This window comes from Sphaerodactylus townsendi, linkage group LG03, assembly GCF_021028975.2.
Source record: "Sphaerodactylus townsendi isolate TG3544 linkage group LG03, MPM_Stown_v2.3, whole genome shotgun sequence".
Taxonomy (NCBI): domain Eukaryota; kingdom Metazoa; phylum Chordata; class Lepidosauria; order Squamata; family Sphaerodactylidae; genus Sphaerodactylus; species Sphaerodactylus townsendi.
The window spans coordinates 118,956,945-118,973,497 of NC_059427.1; the positions used below are offsets into that span (position 1 = coordinate 118,956,945).

The following is a 16,553-nucleotide window of genomic DNA, read 5'->3' on the forward strand; positions in this document are numbered from 1 at the left end:
AAAAACGCCCAAAACAAATGGTTTTATTTAGAATGTTTGCGAAAAGGTCATTTTTCAGATATTCCAAATTCTGCTTATAATTGGTGACTGAATTCCAATTTCAGCTCTGTGCAGCAGCCTGAGATGACATTTCTTCAGACAGTCTTGCCTCAATCACTTTATAGCTTTAAGCTGTGTGAAGTTCACACAGTCTTGGATCAACCCATATGATCCATGCCCCATTCTACAATTTTCAGTGAAACGGCCCTTTCAGCACAAACCTTTTAAAATGTTTTGAGGCAGGAAATAAAACATTTCCTCCATGGAGTTGCACACTGTTTGTAATGGATATCCCCCTTACATCCCAAAAATATTTTATTTCCAGCCTCAAAATATTTTAAAACAATTCTTTGGTTGAAACATTTTCAAAACATCTCCAATTGCCTGTGTGATCTATTTACAACATTTTCCATGCCTCTGTGCCTTTCCCAAACTTTTCTGAGTTCACTCCATTCTACCTCCCCTGTTTACTTTCACCATTTCTGTTTGGTTTTTTTATTTTTTGGGGGGTAATATTTGAAGCGTTCTCTATACAAGGTATAGAGGTTGTGTTCTGTATACAAGGCAGTGAAAGGTTGTGAAGCACTGAAACATCAATATCACTATGCAATTATAAGACAATGGTAACAGGAGATCTTTATTTACATACTTACTTAAAATATTGATAGTCTGCATTGGCAATTCATTCAGTTGCAAATGTAGCTAAAATTAAAACAATTATAAATTGATGACAATACATATCTAAAAAGAATGAATGAATGAATGAATGAATGAATGAATGAATGAATGAATGAATGAATGAATGAATGAATGAATGAATGAATGAATGAATGAATGAAATGGAGACATGCAAGTCATTTTGAGTCATTTCCCCATTGGAAAGAAATGTCATGTAGAAAATAAATAAAGAAAGACGTATGGGCATCATAGTGGAGATGAAGTAAAAACTAGATAATACCAAATCCCATAAAAGCTTGGTAGCAGCATATTCTTAATGAGTGCTATTTACTTCTGCCAACAATATCCACTCCTTTTAATTCCAGAATTACCCCCTACCTATTTACCCATTCAAAGCGGAAAATAACCACTGGATGCTAACCGTGGGGATCATCTGAAATATTCTGCCACCGTGCAGCTCCTCTGATTTTGTAATGGATATCCCTATTGTTGTGCTCCGCGTATTTATTATATGTGTATGATCTGGCCACATTAAAACTTGTGAGGGTTTACATAAACATATGTAACCGTTCTGTTACTTTGCTGCAACGAGGTTATGCTAAAATCTGTGCCAAAGCGGAATTCTGTGCAGACTACAAGTCATGCTAATTGAACAAATGTGCTTATTTAGCATAATTTATTCCTGGACTAGCTTCTATGGGCTATGTTAAGAGGCAAAGAAATATGCAGGCCATTGAGGTCTTTCCTCCAGGAAATCTCTTCTTCATACACATGCACCCCAGGTTTTAAGATTTCATTACTTTAAAGTTGATCTCAATCTTGAGAAACTTGAGGGGGGGGGGGGTTGTGCAAACATGTGCCACTTTCCTTGTGGTTTAAGGTGGGAATAATAGTTAAAAACATTTTCTGTGAGAACCAAAAATAATTTAGCAAACTCCAAATCTCTCCCCCTCCCCTGCTTAAAATATGCCTGTTGTTCAAACTCCTCTCAAAAGCCCTGGCAAAAAAGAGGCTTTGCAGCACCTCCGGAAGATCTCCAAAAGGGGCCCCCTCTCCTCTCTTCAGGGGGCCCATTCCACAAAGCTGGAGACATGATGGTCCACGCCAGACAGGCCTCCATGTGGTGGAATAGCCAACAGATGGCTGCCTGAGTACCCTAGCTGGTGCTCAGGGATATATGGAAGGAGAAGGCCCCTCAAATACTTGGTTCATGAAGGATTTTGAAGGTCATAACCTTTAAATTGAACTCAGAAACAGACTGGCGGCCAATTTTATGAATCATTTCGTACAGTGCTAACCTGTTGCTTGCACAGACAGCCATTTTGAATAATTCAGTTTGTCACAGTTTGCTGAAAGCCAGGAGAGTAGGAGCCTTCCTGCCTTCCTCAGACAGACTCCTCCTGACTTCCACAAGGTGAGAGCCAGGCCGCAGCAGAGAAGGCACGTGTATGGACAGTTGTTGATTTGCAAGTTGCCATCTGCAGAAGGCCTGGTTCAGATGAGTGAAGCTGTTGCGGTGGAGCATAGGGAGAGAAACGGTCTTGCAGATAAGAGGCCATGAAGGGTTTTGTATGTGAAAGCTAATAGTTTAAATTGAGCCCAGTTACTGATGGGCAGCCAGTAGAGTGACTGCATATTGGGAGTTATATGCATGGTCCATCAAGCTGAAGAAGAAGAGGAGTGGAATGTAGGAGTGGGGAAACAAATAGATAAGAATTTGCTGCTCACATGGAGGATTAGGGAATCAAACCCAGTTCTGAATTAGAGTCCACCTCCTCTTAACCACTACACCACACTGGTTCTCCTGGTTATAGCCAAGCTGAGATATTCTGCACCAGCTGTAATTTCAAAATTGATTTTGAAGGTAGTCCACCAGTGCAACTAAAGCTGTCTTGGTATCAAGCATATGTATATGGAATATATATCCCTTCCAATGGCTTTTGTTCATGGTTATGGGCCTTTGTTTTAAGAAGCTCATGGAGTAAGCATTGCTTAGTGTATAGAAACCTATTAGGATCCATTTTAAACTGTTCCAGATGCATTAATTGTAAAAACATTGACAAGCATAGCTCACCCATTTATAAACTTGTAAATGGTGGGGTAATGCTAGAAAGATGATCACTTGATAATGAGTTCCAACACATTGAACAAATCTCTCTTGATTCTAAACACATGGGAACCAAGAGCACATTCCCAGTGTTTGCACCTTAATCAAGTTATTTCTCAACTTCTGCTGCTGACTGAGGGCACAACCCACTTAGGAATGTATCCCACGGGAGTCTCACTGGTTGCACAACAGCATGGCTCTTGTGCAAATCCAGTTCATCTCAATGTGGCTTTCATCAAAGAGCTTCCCAACGGATTGTACCCAGAAATGATGTTTTCAAAATGCTTCAAGGGGTAAAGCCAAGAAAAAGACAACACAGCTTTAAGGACATGTTGTCCATATTTGTCCAGATGTGTGTCCCAAGACATAGAAGAGGAGGCTTAGAACAGAATCAATCTGGGAAGGCATTCCATGGGATCAGCATTCAGGCATCTGCTTTTTATCAATTTTTCATCTTGTGTGTTATGCCATAGCAAATATTAGACTTAGGAAACCTCAAGATGCTATACAATAACATTTTTCTAATGCCTGGATTTGCCTGACTGCTTTTCTCCCAGTCAACCTATGTTAAAAATTCACATGTAAACTAGGTCTAGGAGGGGTCCAAGGTGTATTAGGTGCTTCTTCGCCAGAATTCATTAGCTGAAGCTAACGAACTTTAGGAAAAAACAGAATCAGAGAACAGTATGCCTGCAAAGGAGGTGTTGACAGAGTCAGACACTTACCTAGCATGCATCCATCCACCGTAGTTTGCAAACAATAACAAGCCAATTCACAGACTGAGGCTGTCGAGGATGGTGCCGCTGCCATGCCATTGCTTTTTCCAGGTGGTACAGGGAGGCAGCAAAAAATGAAAACAAAAACGAACGGCCACCTGAAAGCCCTCCATAGATCTAAAATCCTGACTGCATCATTCCCAGCTCAAAAGCCCGGGTAGAAGCTGACGAAAGTCAGGTCCATTCCCAAGATCAGCCTGCCACCCCACCACATGCCATCGTCCAATCAGATGCCATTATTGCTCTGTGGTGGCACCCACTTTCACTGCCATGGAGCTGTGGGGTCACCAGCGTCTTTGTCTTCTCAACCAGCACAGCCAGTCACCAGCGTCTTTGTCTTCTCCACCAGCACAGGCACCCCTTACACCAATGGAGGGGACTTCAGTGCAGCCCATCGCTGCTCCCACAGCCCATTCATGCCCCCTCACAACTGGATTGGGCTGTAAGCAGTGGTGGGATTCAGCAGGTTCGCACCACTTCAGCAGAGCCGGTTGTTAAAATGGTGCTTATAAGCAACCAGTTGTTAAATTATTTGAATCCCATCACTGTAAGGTTCTCAAACCTTGCACTGTAAGGCTGTAAGGTTCTCAAACTATGTATGATCCAATCATATCAGCATATCCAGAGATGGTACTGATGAAACTACGGCAGAGCTTACTTTATCAATAGTATACCTACTGCCTATTTTAAAGGAGGGAAATTTCATTTTAGTAGCCAGGAATGCAGAGCACTCTACAGATTGTGCTTATCTAATAAACTATCAAACAGCAAGAAGCAGTCAGAGTACTCCATGGTGGTACCAGAGTATTCCATGGTGGCAATTCTATCCTTCCAGGAACTCCTGTGTTAAATGGTACCAGGCACCAGGCAGCGGATGACTGCTTAGCTCTGGAGCACCCTGCCATTCATTCCTTGCCCAGCTCTAAACAGCCCAGAATGGGGTTGGTGGTATGCTCTTATTATGAAGAATGGGGTTGGTGTTTTTAAAAAGCACCCTTAAAGTGCACTCAACCCTTTGTCAAAAGCAAATTTATCACATTTGAATCAGTTGGGTTGTAAGGAGGTGGCTCGAGCGTCTGTGACTGAGGATGGCTAAAGAACATACACAAGAAATAGAAAGAAACATTATTCCCTTTCTGTCTCATCTTTCAAACACCCCCACCCCCATACTCTAGTCCTTTTCCTCCCTTTGCTGCCACACACTCTTCACACATTGAAACCTATTTTAGGCTGGCTGATGAAACCCAGATGTCTGGGGAAGGCAGCAGGAGCTACGGTTATTCCATTTGTGGCTTCACACGGCTTTCCTGGCAACCTCATGTGTGAGATTCAGCCAAGTGGGAACAGCATAATAAAGTGGGAAATGACAGAGTCTGCTCTTTAGTAATGTGTGTAAGAGCTCAGAAGCAGTAGCGGAACAGCTTAAATGACATTGAGATGGACAATGGCCCACGTTTTGGGTGGGCATCAGATGAAAAGGGAGATAAAACAGGGTAATTAGCAAGGTATGTCTTTGAAAAGCAGACTTTGTGTACATCAGGGGACAACCCTGAATGCCCTGTCGAACGTTTCTGAGCTGAATTTCTGTGCCTCACAAAGGCCAAGGAATACAACTCCACAGCAGCTCCAGAAATGGGAGAGGGAGCAAGAGTACAACAGAAAGAACAACACACTGAGACATTATAGATTTTAAGCATGTCAAGGGCTTTCATAAGTGAAGAAAGTGCTGTGCCAATTCCAGTGAGTATAATTTCCCTGCACAAACTGTTGAACAGCATGGAAATTAGCCACGAGCACCTGAGCTATTGTAAAGCTCAAATCTGCATGGATTACCTGGACCTATCTGCTAGAGTCCCTGGTTCCAGCCAGGAATCCACTTCTCATCAATGCTGTAGATATATTATGTTTCTCTCAAAATGATGGCACTGTTTCCCCCTTTCTCTCTTTCTCTCCTTAACTGCACTATGCAGGTTTTTTGTCAACTTCCCATCTGCCAAGCAGTACTTCAGCCAATTCAAACACATGGAAGATCCACTAGAGATGGAGAGGAGTCTGCAGTTGCGCAAACACGCCAGACGGGTCATGGGGGCTATTAACAGTGTGGTGGAGAACATCTATGATTCAGAAAAGGTCTCTTCTGTACTGGCCCTGGTGGGCAAGGCACATGCTATCAAGCACAAAGTGGAACCAGTCTACTTTAAGGTAATTACAACGGCCATTGTTAAGGGAATCCTAGTGAAGCCCTCAAAGAACGTAGACGAAAGGCAACAGTTCAATAAATGGGCTGATACAGCATAGCAACAATGGAGCTTCCACGTGGCAGGTTTCCCTGCAGTTTCTCCGGCCTCAACTCCCAACAGCAGTTTTCTCCTCACCCCTGGGCCACTGGTGTTTCCCTATTTTTTCTTCCTTAAAAATTGACAACTGAGTTTTGGGATACCAATGTAAAAATATTTGTGGCAGGTTTTCTGAATTCCCTGTTTCATTTTTTAAAGAAAGTCTAGTTCCTTCTGTTGCGAAGATATGCTTTTCTCAGACCTCCATGAAGGAAAGTGCTATAAACTTAGTTTTGAAAAAATAAAAGATGGTAATCAGAGGTGAATTGGCCATTAATGCCACTGGGAGAGACTCTGGTGACCCAACAGCCACTTCAGCTACTGGGGTCACCCAGATTGGAGGGCCACCCTCCACAACCCCAAAAGAAGGGTAGAAGGGCTCATTGCACTGAGAAACCTGCCCTCTCAACAAATCCTCTCTACAGCAAGGAATGGGATATATTCAGCCTCAGCATGATGAGGGACTGGACCTGGATGAGGCTACCCTGCCTGGTCTCACCTTACCAGATTAGAAATGGGTCTACTAGGCCTCACCCTGTCTGGTCACCAGCGTAACCAGGCTGGCCAATCAGATGAGCTCAATGGAGGAACCATTTCCGGGGGGATATTAAATTGTCATTGAAAAAAGCCTGATGGCAGAAGAAATGGCAGCGGTGGGGACAGGGCTAGGGAGAATGGCTGCCATATAGGCAGGAAAATCTGAACTGTCTCACCCACATGGCAGCCATCCAAGTCTTTGCAACAAAGTTTCCTAAAGTTTCATGGCAAAGGAGGTTTGAGAAAAAGTGGAGAAAAGCTGGGGAAACCCCAGGAGAAGCAGGGAAAAGCACAAATAATCCATGTGGAAATGACCACAGAGTATTTACGAAAGTCTGCAAAGTGGTAGCCTCGCTATTATCCTGAAGTCATCAGTTCACTGTTTAGGAAGTTGTGACAGGAAAGGCTCTACTTGGCTCAGGATCCCAAATAGCAGTAAAGACCCATCAGCATTATTTCTGTTATCCTCTGAAAATTTCAGGTTAATATGTAACTGACATTTAATTAATTATATTGAGATTCTGATCTCATTGCATTCCTCTGTTGTCTCAATTTTTCTGAATGCAGATCTCATTGCTCTCCTGTGTTTTCTCCCATTTTTGTCACATTTATTTCTGTTAATTTTTATACATGATAATGACACTAATTTGTCCCATGTGGAAAATCATTTGTTAATTAACAAGTTGTTTGGGGAGCGTGCTTAAATATTGCTTTTCACTTCACAGGTACAGCCAAAAATTCCACTAGTAATGCAATGTCCTATTCCCAAACAGTAACCAATAATTAAAAACAGATTAATTAACGAAGTGGTCAGACACAAAAACTAATAATTAATCAGGCTATTTAAGTTTAAAACAACAGAAAAAATTGCAGGGAATAGTGGAACCTTTACTAAACAGGTTCTGTGTAGATAGGTGGAATCCACACAACCAGTCTTGAAGTCAACAAATTGAGAAATTTAATTCTTTTCTGTATGTTTAAGGTTTCCATTTGGCTAGCTTCGAACCTGCTGACCACTTTTGTTAAAATTCAGGCAAATGTTTCACTTAACCTCCTGTTCAAATAACCATTCATAAGCTCCTTTTGGACACCACTTCCTTTTCCTTATCTCTTCATCTTTCAGAAATGGAAGATGTTAGTATACTTCTGTTTTTCTATTCTAATCCATTGAAGGTTCTGGAAATCATAGAATCCCTGTCAAGTTCTAGTAGTAGAAACATTATTCAATCTTGCTTATGTCATCATCAGCACTCAGTCTATTATTTATTTGTTTGAAATACTTATATGCTGCCTGTTCAAACCTGCTTGAGGCAACTCACAAAATAATGCAAGAGATATAAACATAACATTTCAACCATTTAAAAAGCCAATAAAAACCCGGAGCATAACAGTACATATAAACAGCATAAAACATCTAGCAACAGCCCAATCCAGAGCCCTGGGAAGCCAGGGATATTGCTACTGCAGCATTTCCCCGCCACATCCTCAGGACTTTTCAGCAGTGTGGGGAGGTACTTCCCCAACACTGAAAAGTCCTCAATTGGCCTCAGTGGGCTTATGCCACCCAAAACAGTGGTATAAGATTTTGTTGTCAGCTACGTGCTGTGGCTCCAGTACAAGCTTTGAAAATAAGGCTTGTTATTCTGCAAGATGTGTGTGTCTTCCTAACCCTACACAACATGCATGCTGTACATTCCAGCTGGTAGAGGCCTTGTTCCTGGCAGGACTTTCCTTACCCTTACTCGTCTTACCAGCCATTGTTTGTTTATTTTTGTGTGGAATATATTCCCTAATTTTGACCCTGAATGAAAAGCATCCTTCAGTTCAGTGTACCTCTATTTTCTCTGACCCCAGGATCTGTCATCTGGGCACACTTAGTGTTATGCCATCAGGGATACTCATGCACCCACCAGTTCAATATCTGCCTTCCTCACCCATTATAAGTACAGTGGAGATGTTTGCACACACTAAACCTGTAGAAGGGGTGTTGGATGTAGCAATGTCTAATATGCAAAGAAACTGAGATGAAGACCCACCAGGGAGCGGGCAAATGGTCAGCTAGAGGACTGTAAAGTTAGTGACCCCTCTGTCATGTTGTGTCACCTCTTGTCTGCCCTTAGGCTGATACTCTCAGGTCTGACATCCTGCTTCTTCTCGGAAATTAGAGAAAAGATACTCTTCCTAGCTAGCAAGATAGCGGCATGCTGTCACTCCCTTTTCCCTATCCTAAATGTACTTCCTAATAGACATTTATCTTTTGGGCTTTTAATCAGTGCGTTAGCCACTTCTCTGTGTACAGAGAACTTGTGTACAGGTGATAGCTTTGCCTATTTCTGATGCAGATTTCTTCTGAATGAACAGAAAAATGAAAAACACTGAATAAATTAGAAGAAAATGATAGGGAAGACGGATGGCTCCATAGTCTTTTTAATGTGTTATTTTTAACAAAACTTTCTAAAGGCCCCAAAGACTTTAATCCCTTTGTGGAAGGTTTGGCAACAGCCAAACCTCTTCTATGGCGACTCTGAAGCAGATTTGAAAATAGGCTCTTATCTAATCCGCTGTAGTGAAGCAAAACTGCTTCCAGGTAAGCAGGCTCAAAAGATTTTGTTAAAAAATTAAATTTTCAGGCTGTTTATATGATACTTAACCAGTATATTGTGATAAGACAGTTCTATAAAATGCTATGTGAGCTAGTAACTTTTGTATACCTTTTTGCCAGGTTGCTTAAGGCTGTTTCCGCACAGCCAGATTTGCAGGGCTGCATCAGCATGATTCATGCCAATGCAAGCCCTGGGGCCGTTCACGTGAACGGCCCCATGGGCTGCGCAGCTGGCGGAGCAGGCTCCGCACAGCCGCGTAGCCGCCCAAAAGGCTTCTTGCCTTTTCCTGGCTTCTGTCGCTCTGAGGAGGCCAGGGGACATGCCCCCATGGCCAGAGCAACAGCTGCAGCAACTGAGGCCAGGAGGTGTGTCCCCTGGCCTCCTCAGAGCTACGGAAGCCAGGAGAAGGTAAGAAGCCGTTTGAGAGCGGCACAGGGAATACGTTGGCTTCCCCCCGCTGCCGTTTGTTCAGCAACAGGTGGAAGCCGGTGTAATCCAAAAACCTCACCCCCAAGCAAGGTTTGAAAGTGGCGTCTTTGTGCCACTTGGGTGGGGGCGAGGACAGTGCTGCTGCAATGCAGCAGCGCCTCCTGTGCGAACAGAACCCCAGGGATGGTGTTTTTTCTGTCCCTAGGGCGCTGTTTTTTGGCCGTGCGGAAATGGCCTGAGGCTTTACTGTGAATTCATTATTCCAAGAGGCTTATTTATATATATATATATAAATATATATAACCCAGTCTCAGAAATATATATTTACATCCTGAATTTTCTATCCCGTGCATGTCCTCAGAGTGCCTTACTATACAAACAACAAAGACTCTAAAACAGTTAATCAAATGAAGACTCAAACAAAGCAGACTAAAACAAATACCAATATTGCCAGCCAGCCTCAACCTCCCAGCTAGCCAGAAACTATCCATCAGTTTTCAAATCCTTTCCTAAAAAGTATATTTTAAAGCCTGTGCTGGAAAATAGGGAGGGAAGCGAGTAAATGCTTAATCTAAGTAGGGGACTTCTGCATAAAACTATTACAACAACCTCATGAAGTTTTTGAATATTGCCATGTTTTCCAGAGAAAATGTAATGATTATGCTACAATCTGATTAACCTCATTTAACAAACTCTGTGGATTTGGAAGTGATCAATGGACCAATCAGTTCATAGCTGTTCTGCATCACGAACATGTTGTTCCAAATTGTCATAAAATCGCACATTCAGAAGGGATTATATCATCTGAACCTTTGCCACTAAAACTAAATCATATCATTCTCCAACAAGCCAGTTATTTTATCTGGCAGACCATAGTGTGCCAGAAGCAAAGAAGGGTGTGGGGCTGATAGGCATTTGTAGATTAAACATGTTCAAATGACTCAAGCTAACAAATCTCACCTGCTGTTTTGGCTGCATCTTCTGGGTTCTTGATTAATGGAATCCAGCTGTCTACACATTACATTGTGACAAACAACCAAACTTCAGTTGTCAAATGGTTTGTTTCAAGAACAGTAAGTTTCTAGTCCAGCTGTCCTTCATTTCCATTTCCTGGGACCTCATTTCCTGTCCTTCATTTCCATTTCCCGGGACCTGGGTTGCTACATAGAATGAAGGCAATGGCAAACTACCTCTTCTCCTATCATGCCTTGAACACTTCCTGTTTAGGATTGCCACAAGCCAGCTGCAACTCAATGGCACATTCTCACTCTGTCTTTCCCTTCTTACTCAAAACTCCAACAACTCTGTTTTAAAAGAACTTTTTTGATAGTGTGACAAGTCATTAGGACTTGTAGTGGTACAAATTTCATCTCTACATAACAACTGAAAGTCAACATGTTCTTAAAATTGAAAATAAGATAAAATGCACTCTGTCCTATTTCTAGCTAACTGACCTACAATTCTAACCCATTAGTCTTAATTTTTCTCACTGGTACATTTTACTTCATTCATTTTCAGGAATGCCTACCCTCTCCTGTTCAGGAACTCCCCTGTCCCGTTTCAATTCGTAACTTGAACTTGGCCTTACTTTCCTTTAGGTACTGAAAAAAATTCAACCCCTTACTTAAAATCCATTAGGTCCAGTACTTAGGATTTTAAGTAAGGGGTTTAATTTTTTTTAATTCAGAATTTTAAATAAGGGATTTAATTTTTATTTTATTTATTTATTGTTGTTTTGTTGTCTGATGTTGCCCTGAATGTTGTATTAATATCATTTTAGCTACTCGGTGTTGTTTTGTGGATATATTTTTTATAAATGTCATTACTTGATTTTAATGGTTTTGACTTTTTAATGACATTGTTCTTGTTGTAACCCATCTCCAGCAGGTCTCTGGAGAGGCAGCATTTAATTTTTTCTAAATCAATAAACTTACCCACTGTCACTTACTGAGTGTCATTTATTTTTCAACAAAAGTCTGTCTCAGTCTTCACTAATCATGGCTAAGTTCCACTTTGTATAATCAACACCAAGCTCATTTTTTTTGTTTTATACTTGTTACCCAACCGAAAACCTGCTACTTCAAGCTCCTCTGTAACATTTTCCCCTTTCTTTCATTTTTAATCCCTACATACAACCTTTTCTAAAAATGTAAAAACTACTTTCTAAAAATATGAAATCCACTTTCAAAACCTACAATATTATTCCTGTATCACTGCAGCCTAATAATTTAAGAAATTAATAGAATCCAGCAGTCTAGCCACCAGTTATATGGGAAGAGGATGACTGTGAAACTCTTTGCTTTATGGGTGATTTCTTGGATGAACAAGAATTTATCAGCAAATTTGAATGTGTTCACTGGAGCATTAATCAGAACCATGGGGTTTTCTAGAGTATTAATCAGAACATCACGGGACATCACAGCACAGGAACCTGGACGTTTTCCTCCATGTTGTGGCCTCCAGCAGTGCAGCAGCAATGATGCAGAGGGGGTGTTCTCGGGGCTGAGCCAATTTTAGCCAACTTCCAAAGGACTTTCAGCTCAGAATGCCCCCTTCAGTGATGCAGACTTACACCACCAGGGTGGCATAAGTCTTGTGTATCTATGGGCTTTCCTAGGGGAGAAAGGAGTTTCTCCTCCTCTCCCATTGCCTGCACCACTGATTGCCTCTTTGGAGGTAGTGTGGTAAATGACCCCTCAGACACTGCTCTACTGCCCCCCTTTTGGATTGGGCTGTAAATCTAAGGCAGGGGTCGGCAACCTTTACCACCCAAAGAGCCATTTGGACCCGTTTTCCACGGCCCCGAAGATCTACTGAGCCGGATAGGTGGCGCCACACAGAGCTGCCTACAGTTTGGGCCCTCCACTCACCTTTCCTTCCAGCGCTGGAAGGCAGAGGCGCCAGGCAGGGAAACCCCCTTTGCCCGACGGAGCAGGCAACTGCCTGCTCCATGGGGAAGAGTGGGGATGGCAGCTGCGGGGATGGCAGAGGGGGGATGACAGCTGCTCTGGAGGGACACGCCCACTCTACCCTCCAACCTCCAGGGGTCGGAGGGCAGTGTGGGCGTGTCCCTCCAGCCCTTCAGAGCAGCGCTGGAAGGAGAGGGGAGTGGAAGGGACACAAAAAGCGGCATCCTCACGCACAGAGACGCCTCTGGTTCACCCCCTCCACTCACCTTTCCTTCCAGCACTCCTCTGGAAGGCTGGAGGGACACGCCCACACTACCCTCCGACCTCCACAGTATAAGGCTGAAAGAGCCACAGTATAAGTCTGAAAGAGCCGCATGCAGCTCCTGGGCCACAGGTTGCAGACCCCTGGTCTAAGGCATTGGTTGTTTTTGCTCCAACAAGTTAATATAACTATACATCCAGCACTGGAAATCGGTCTGAAACTGATTTAACGTTAATGGTTTCCCACTGGGAACAATAAAAATTATTGTTTTGCCAGAATTACAGCTCCCACTGTTGCTGGCTTGGGAGTCCTGACACCTAAGAAGGCTCGACGCTGATTTTAAATTTGCAGTACAAGTGTTCATTTGGTGTGCCTAACATCTTAAAATATTAAGTGCTACATTGAATAGTACCTTTACTGTTGTAGCTACTGAAGCATCTAGATCAGACATCTATTAGATGCATGATAGTAGACTTGATGGGGCACAAATAGGTCAAGTCACAAATAGATTTATTTTAGTTTGGATCTCAAGTAGGCTGTCATTGCAATTATCGCAGGAGGCAGTCATAAAGAAATACTAAGGACTAATGATAATTTCTTGTTGTAAAACATTAAGAGGAAATTAGGAAATTCAGCTCTAACTGCTACTGTTGTTTTTCCTTCCAGATTCTCATTGGTGTAATACTGGAAGTGCTTGCAGAAGAATACACCAATGAGTTCACTCCAGAAGTGCAAAAAGCTTGGGCCAAGATGAAAAGCCTCATCTACACTCATGTGATCGCCGCGTACAAGGAGGTGGGCTGGGTGCAGTATCCGAACTCTACGATGTGAGCAGACCAGGGAAACTGGGAAGGGTGGGATTTGGGGTTTGATTCATAACCCTACCTACCATCCCTCATGATGCTCTCTGTAGGCTTGTAGGTATGCCTCTGGGCTCAGAATTCTGCCACCAGTTATTTGGGGAAGAGGACGACTGTGAAACTCTTTGCTTTATGGGTGACTTCTCAAAATGGCCCAGCTCACCTTTAAACAGCTGAGTTCAATAAATAAATAAATAGTTGGGGGAAAATCAAGTACTGCCCTTCAGACGTAGGTACACTAAATTAAAAGGTCTAACGCACTCCTGGGATCTATGGAAAACACGTAGACTAAGGTGCTGGCTGCGCAAAAGTTAATCTTCTGTTTCTGGCAGCCCACACAAGGAGATTAGACTGTTATCTGCACTAGTCATGCACTTTGCATGCCTGGCTTCTGATTCTGAACTAGGGAGGGAGGAATAAATACCTTGTATAATTTGAGATACTTCCTAAATCTTTTTCAGGCTGTAGCTTTACTATAATAACAATAAATTGAAAGCTTTCATGCTGATAAGCTTTTCACTGAGGTCTCTAATATTCACCATGTATGCTGTGAAAGAGAAATGGGAAGACTTTCTCAGCCACAAAATTAAGATTCTCACTAGTCATAGTGAGAAAACCACACTTTGTCACAAAACTACAGCAGCATTGGACATTACCTTGGTAGTTTTTAGGCATCCATTCATTCGATGGATGAGTCTTAAATCCTTAAACTTGCAAGCTGTTGTAGTTTAGCATTCCACTAACCAAGAAAGAAACAGATCCCAATTTGTTAAACGTTTTCATTTGAACGTCTGAATAAACTGGAGTCAGATCAAAGACTTTCCAAACCAGGAAATCTTCAGTCATGGCTCTGTGTGTGAGGGGAGTAGAAAAGGAGTATGCAAACCCCAAAAGTTTGTTTGCCTCACAAGCAAATGATCAATGCAGACTGGCTCTGAAAAATGATCTAATCCTGCCACGTTGCCCATTATCACTGGGCACCATTATCCTGTTGGGCTTGTGAGTATCAGGGCCCTAGAATAGGCCTTGTCTGCAGTATCTCTTGAAAACAAAACATGTAACTCTTACTTTGGATGACTGCAGTGATACATGAGCCTTTCACTGATAGATTTTCAGCTCCAAATTAGATCCACCTAAACTATAAATCATGTATAATAGGCCAACTCCTACCCAATCAGTCATTCAACCCCAGTTCTCTCCAAGCCCATAAATATTTTTGTTCTTTCTCATTGCTGTCAACTCACTTGCATAATGTTTGGAGCATGTGACTCACCTCAGCTATCTGTCTAGGTGGTGAAGCATGTCTATTCTGGCCTATTTTCAGAAAGAGCTAAGGAACATTAGAAGAGTGAGCTGGGATTCCCTCACCCATCTTGATTCATCCTCAGTTAGAACAAAGGATTAGTCAGACAGATTGCTGCAGGAAGGGATTTGCCCAAGATCTGGATGTTGTCCCGGAGGCAACCCAGTCTCAGAAATGAATCAGCACACAGTAGGCAACTGAGTGTATAGATGGGCGAGTATGTAAAGCAGCTGCAGGAATTAAGGAGAAAGGTGTGTGTGTGTAATGACAGTGTGCTATTGCTTGGCTGTTTTTGAGCTATTAGAAAATGTCCATTTTTGAGCTATTAGAAAATGTCCAAGAAGACTGGCTTACTGATCTTTATCTCCATGGATTTTAAGCAATATCAGAGTAGTAGCTGCTAACTGTCATAGAGAACAATCCTTAGCCAAATACTGTTCAGAGGGCTTTTAGGATTGCACTGGACAGCTCCCACAGACCTAGTATCATTGTGCTTTCCCTCAGCTAGCAAGTAGCAGCATCAGAAGGGAACTGAGATTGAAAACATGACTTTGGAGAAGTCCTGGTACTGGTACTGCTTTCCCAACCTGTTTCTTGCCATCTCTGCTTCTCCAGTTGCTTTGACTGATCATAGTTCTCCCTAAATCTGATCTAATTTTATTCTGTGACCAACTGATCTGAAGCAATCTAATATTGTATTGCTTGGATTTCCTTAACATCAATGTTACAAAGGTCCTGTAGTTGAAAATTTCACTCAGCTTCTAAACACATTTAAATAAACATAAGCTCCACTGACCTCATACTGAGGATTAACACTTTGTCTAATGTTACTTTGGAATTTAATAGTAGGCCCTGGGGATCACTCCAGATGCTGATGCTCATTACTTTCATCCTCTTCAATTTTAAGAGACATTAGACAGAAAAAATCTTTTTACAAAACAAACAAAGAGGGAGTCTTGCTTTGGTGAATGTCTGAAGTTAACTCTGACTCCACCTGGTGAGCACATAGAAAATAATTTGCTTGCATGCTCTGAATAATCCAATATTTTGATAACAGGTTTGTCAATGAAGTCACATATCTGGCAGACACACTCTCCTACTCAGCTTTATGTTCACCTGAGAACAGGAACGTGAACTTCTGTTCATATTCTAACCCTGAAAATTACCAAATATTCTTTTCAAAATGCTTTTTATTTTGATCTGGGAAGATAGAATAGTAAGGAATGAATGCCTTTTATTTGCCATATCTCTGGCAGCAGTGCAAACAATAACAGGACAAATGTTTGGCAGAATGTCCTTCTCACAGAGCAGCTGAGTGTGTGGAGATTTTTACTCTTGCACTGGCTTTTGTTTGCTAAAAACACCAAATGACCTGGGTCCTGCCGACCTTACAGCTGTAGGCTGACATGCAGCACTTGTAAACATGAAGCTTCCCCAGTCCGTCAACTAACAGAAGTTTAGAGTATTCTTGCTGACCACAGTTGTTCCAAGATAGCTGGAATCTGGAGATAACATTATAGATCTCCTTGGAGTCCCATCATTCCTAGTTTTTACACCATCACCACCACCATTTTGTATGATGACACAAGCAACTGTATTCTATGCTTATACCGTAAGCGGCACATAGTGGCATTAAAGGAGTCTGGTTTTAAGGGGTCTAAGATTCTCTAGGATTCCCTGATGAAATAAATAATTGGTTGAACTGAGCATTCAG

At 42.2% G+C, this 16,553-nt stretch overlaps 1 protein-coding gene across 2 annotated transcripts in view; it reads left to right on the forward strand.

The window, feature by feature from the left end:
• The window catches only part of CYGB (cytoglobin), a 59,644-nt gene that overhangs the window by 18,966 nt on the left and 24,125 nt on the right, over window positions 1-16,553 (forward strand). Inside the window, exons 2-3 of one of the 2 annotated variants that reach the window (XM_048489740.1) lie at window positions 5,571-5,802; window positions 13,343-13,471. In XM_048489740.1, coding sequence (XP_048345697.1) covers window positions 5,571-5,802; window positions 13,343-13,471 — 361 coding nt within the window. Of the gene's footprint in view, window positions 1-5,570; window positions 5,803-13,342; window positions 13,504-16,553 lie in introns of both variants that reach the window. The other variant, XM_048489738.1, reaches the window with a different exon arrangement.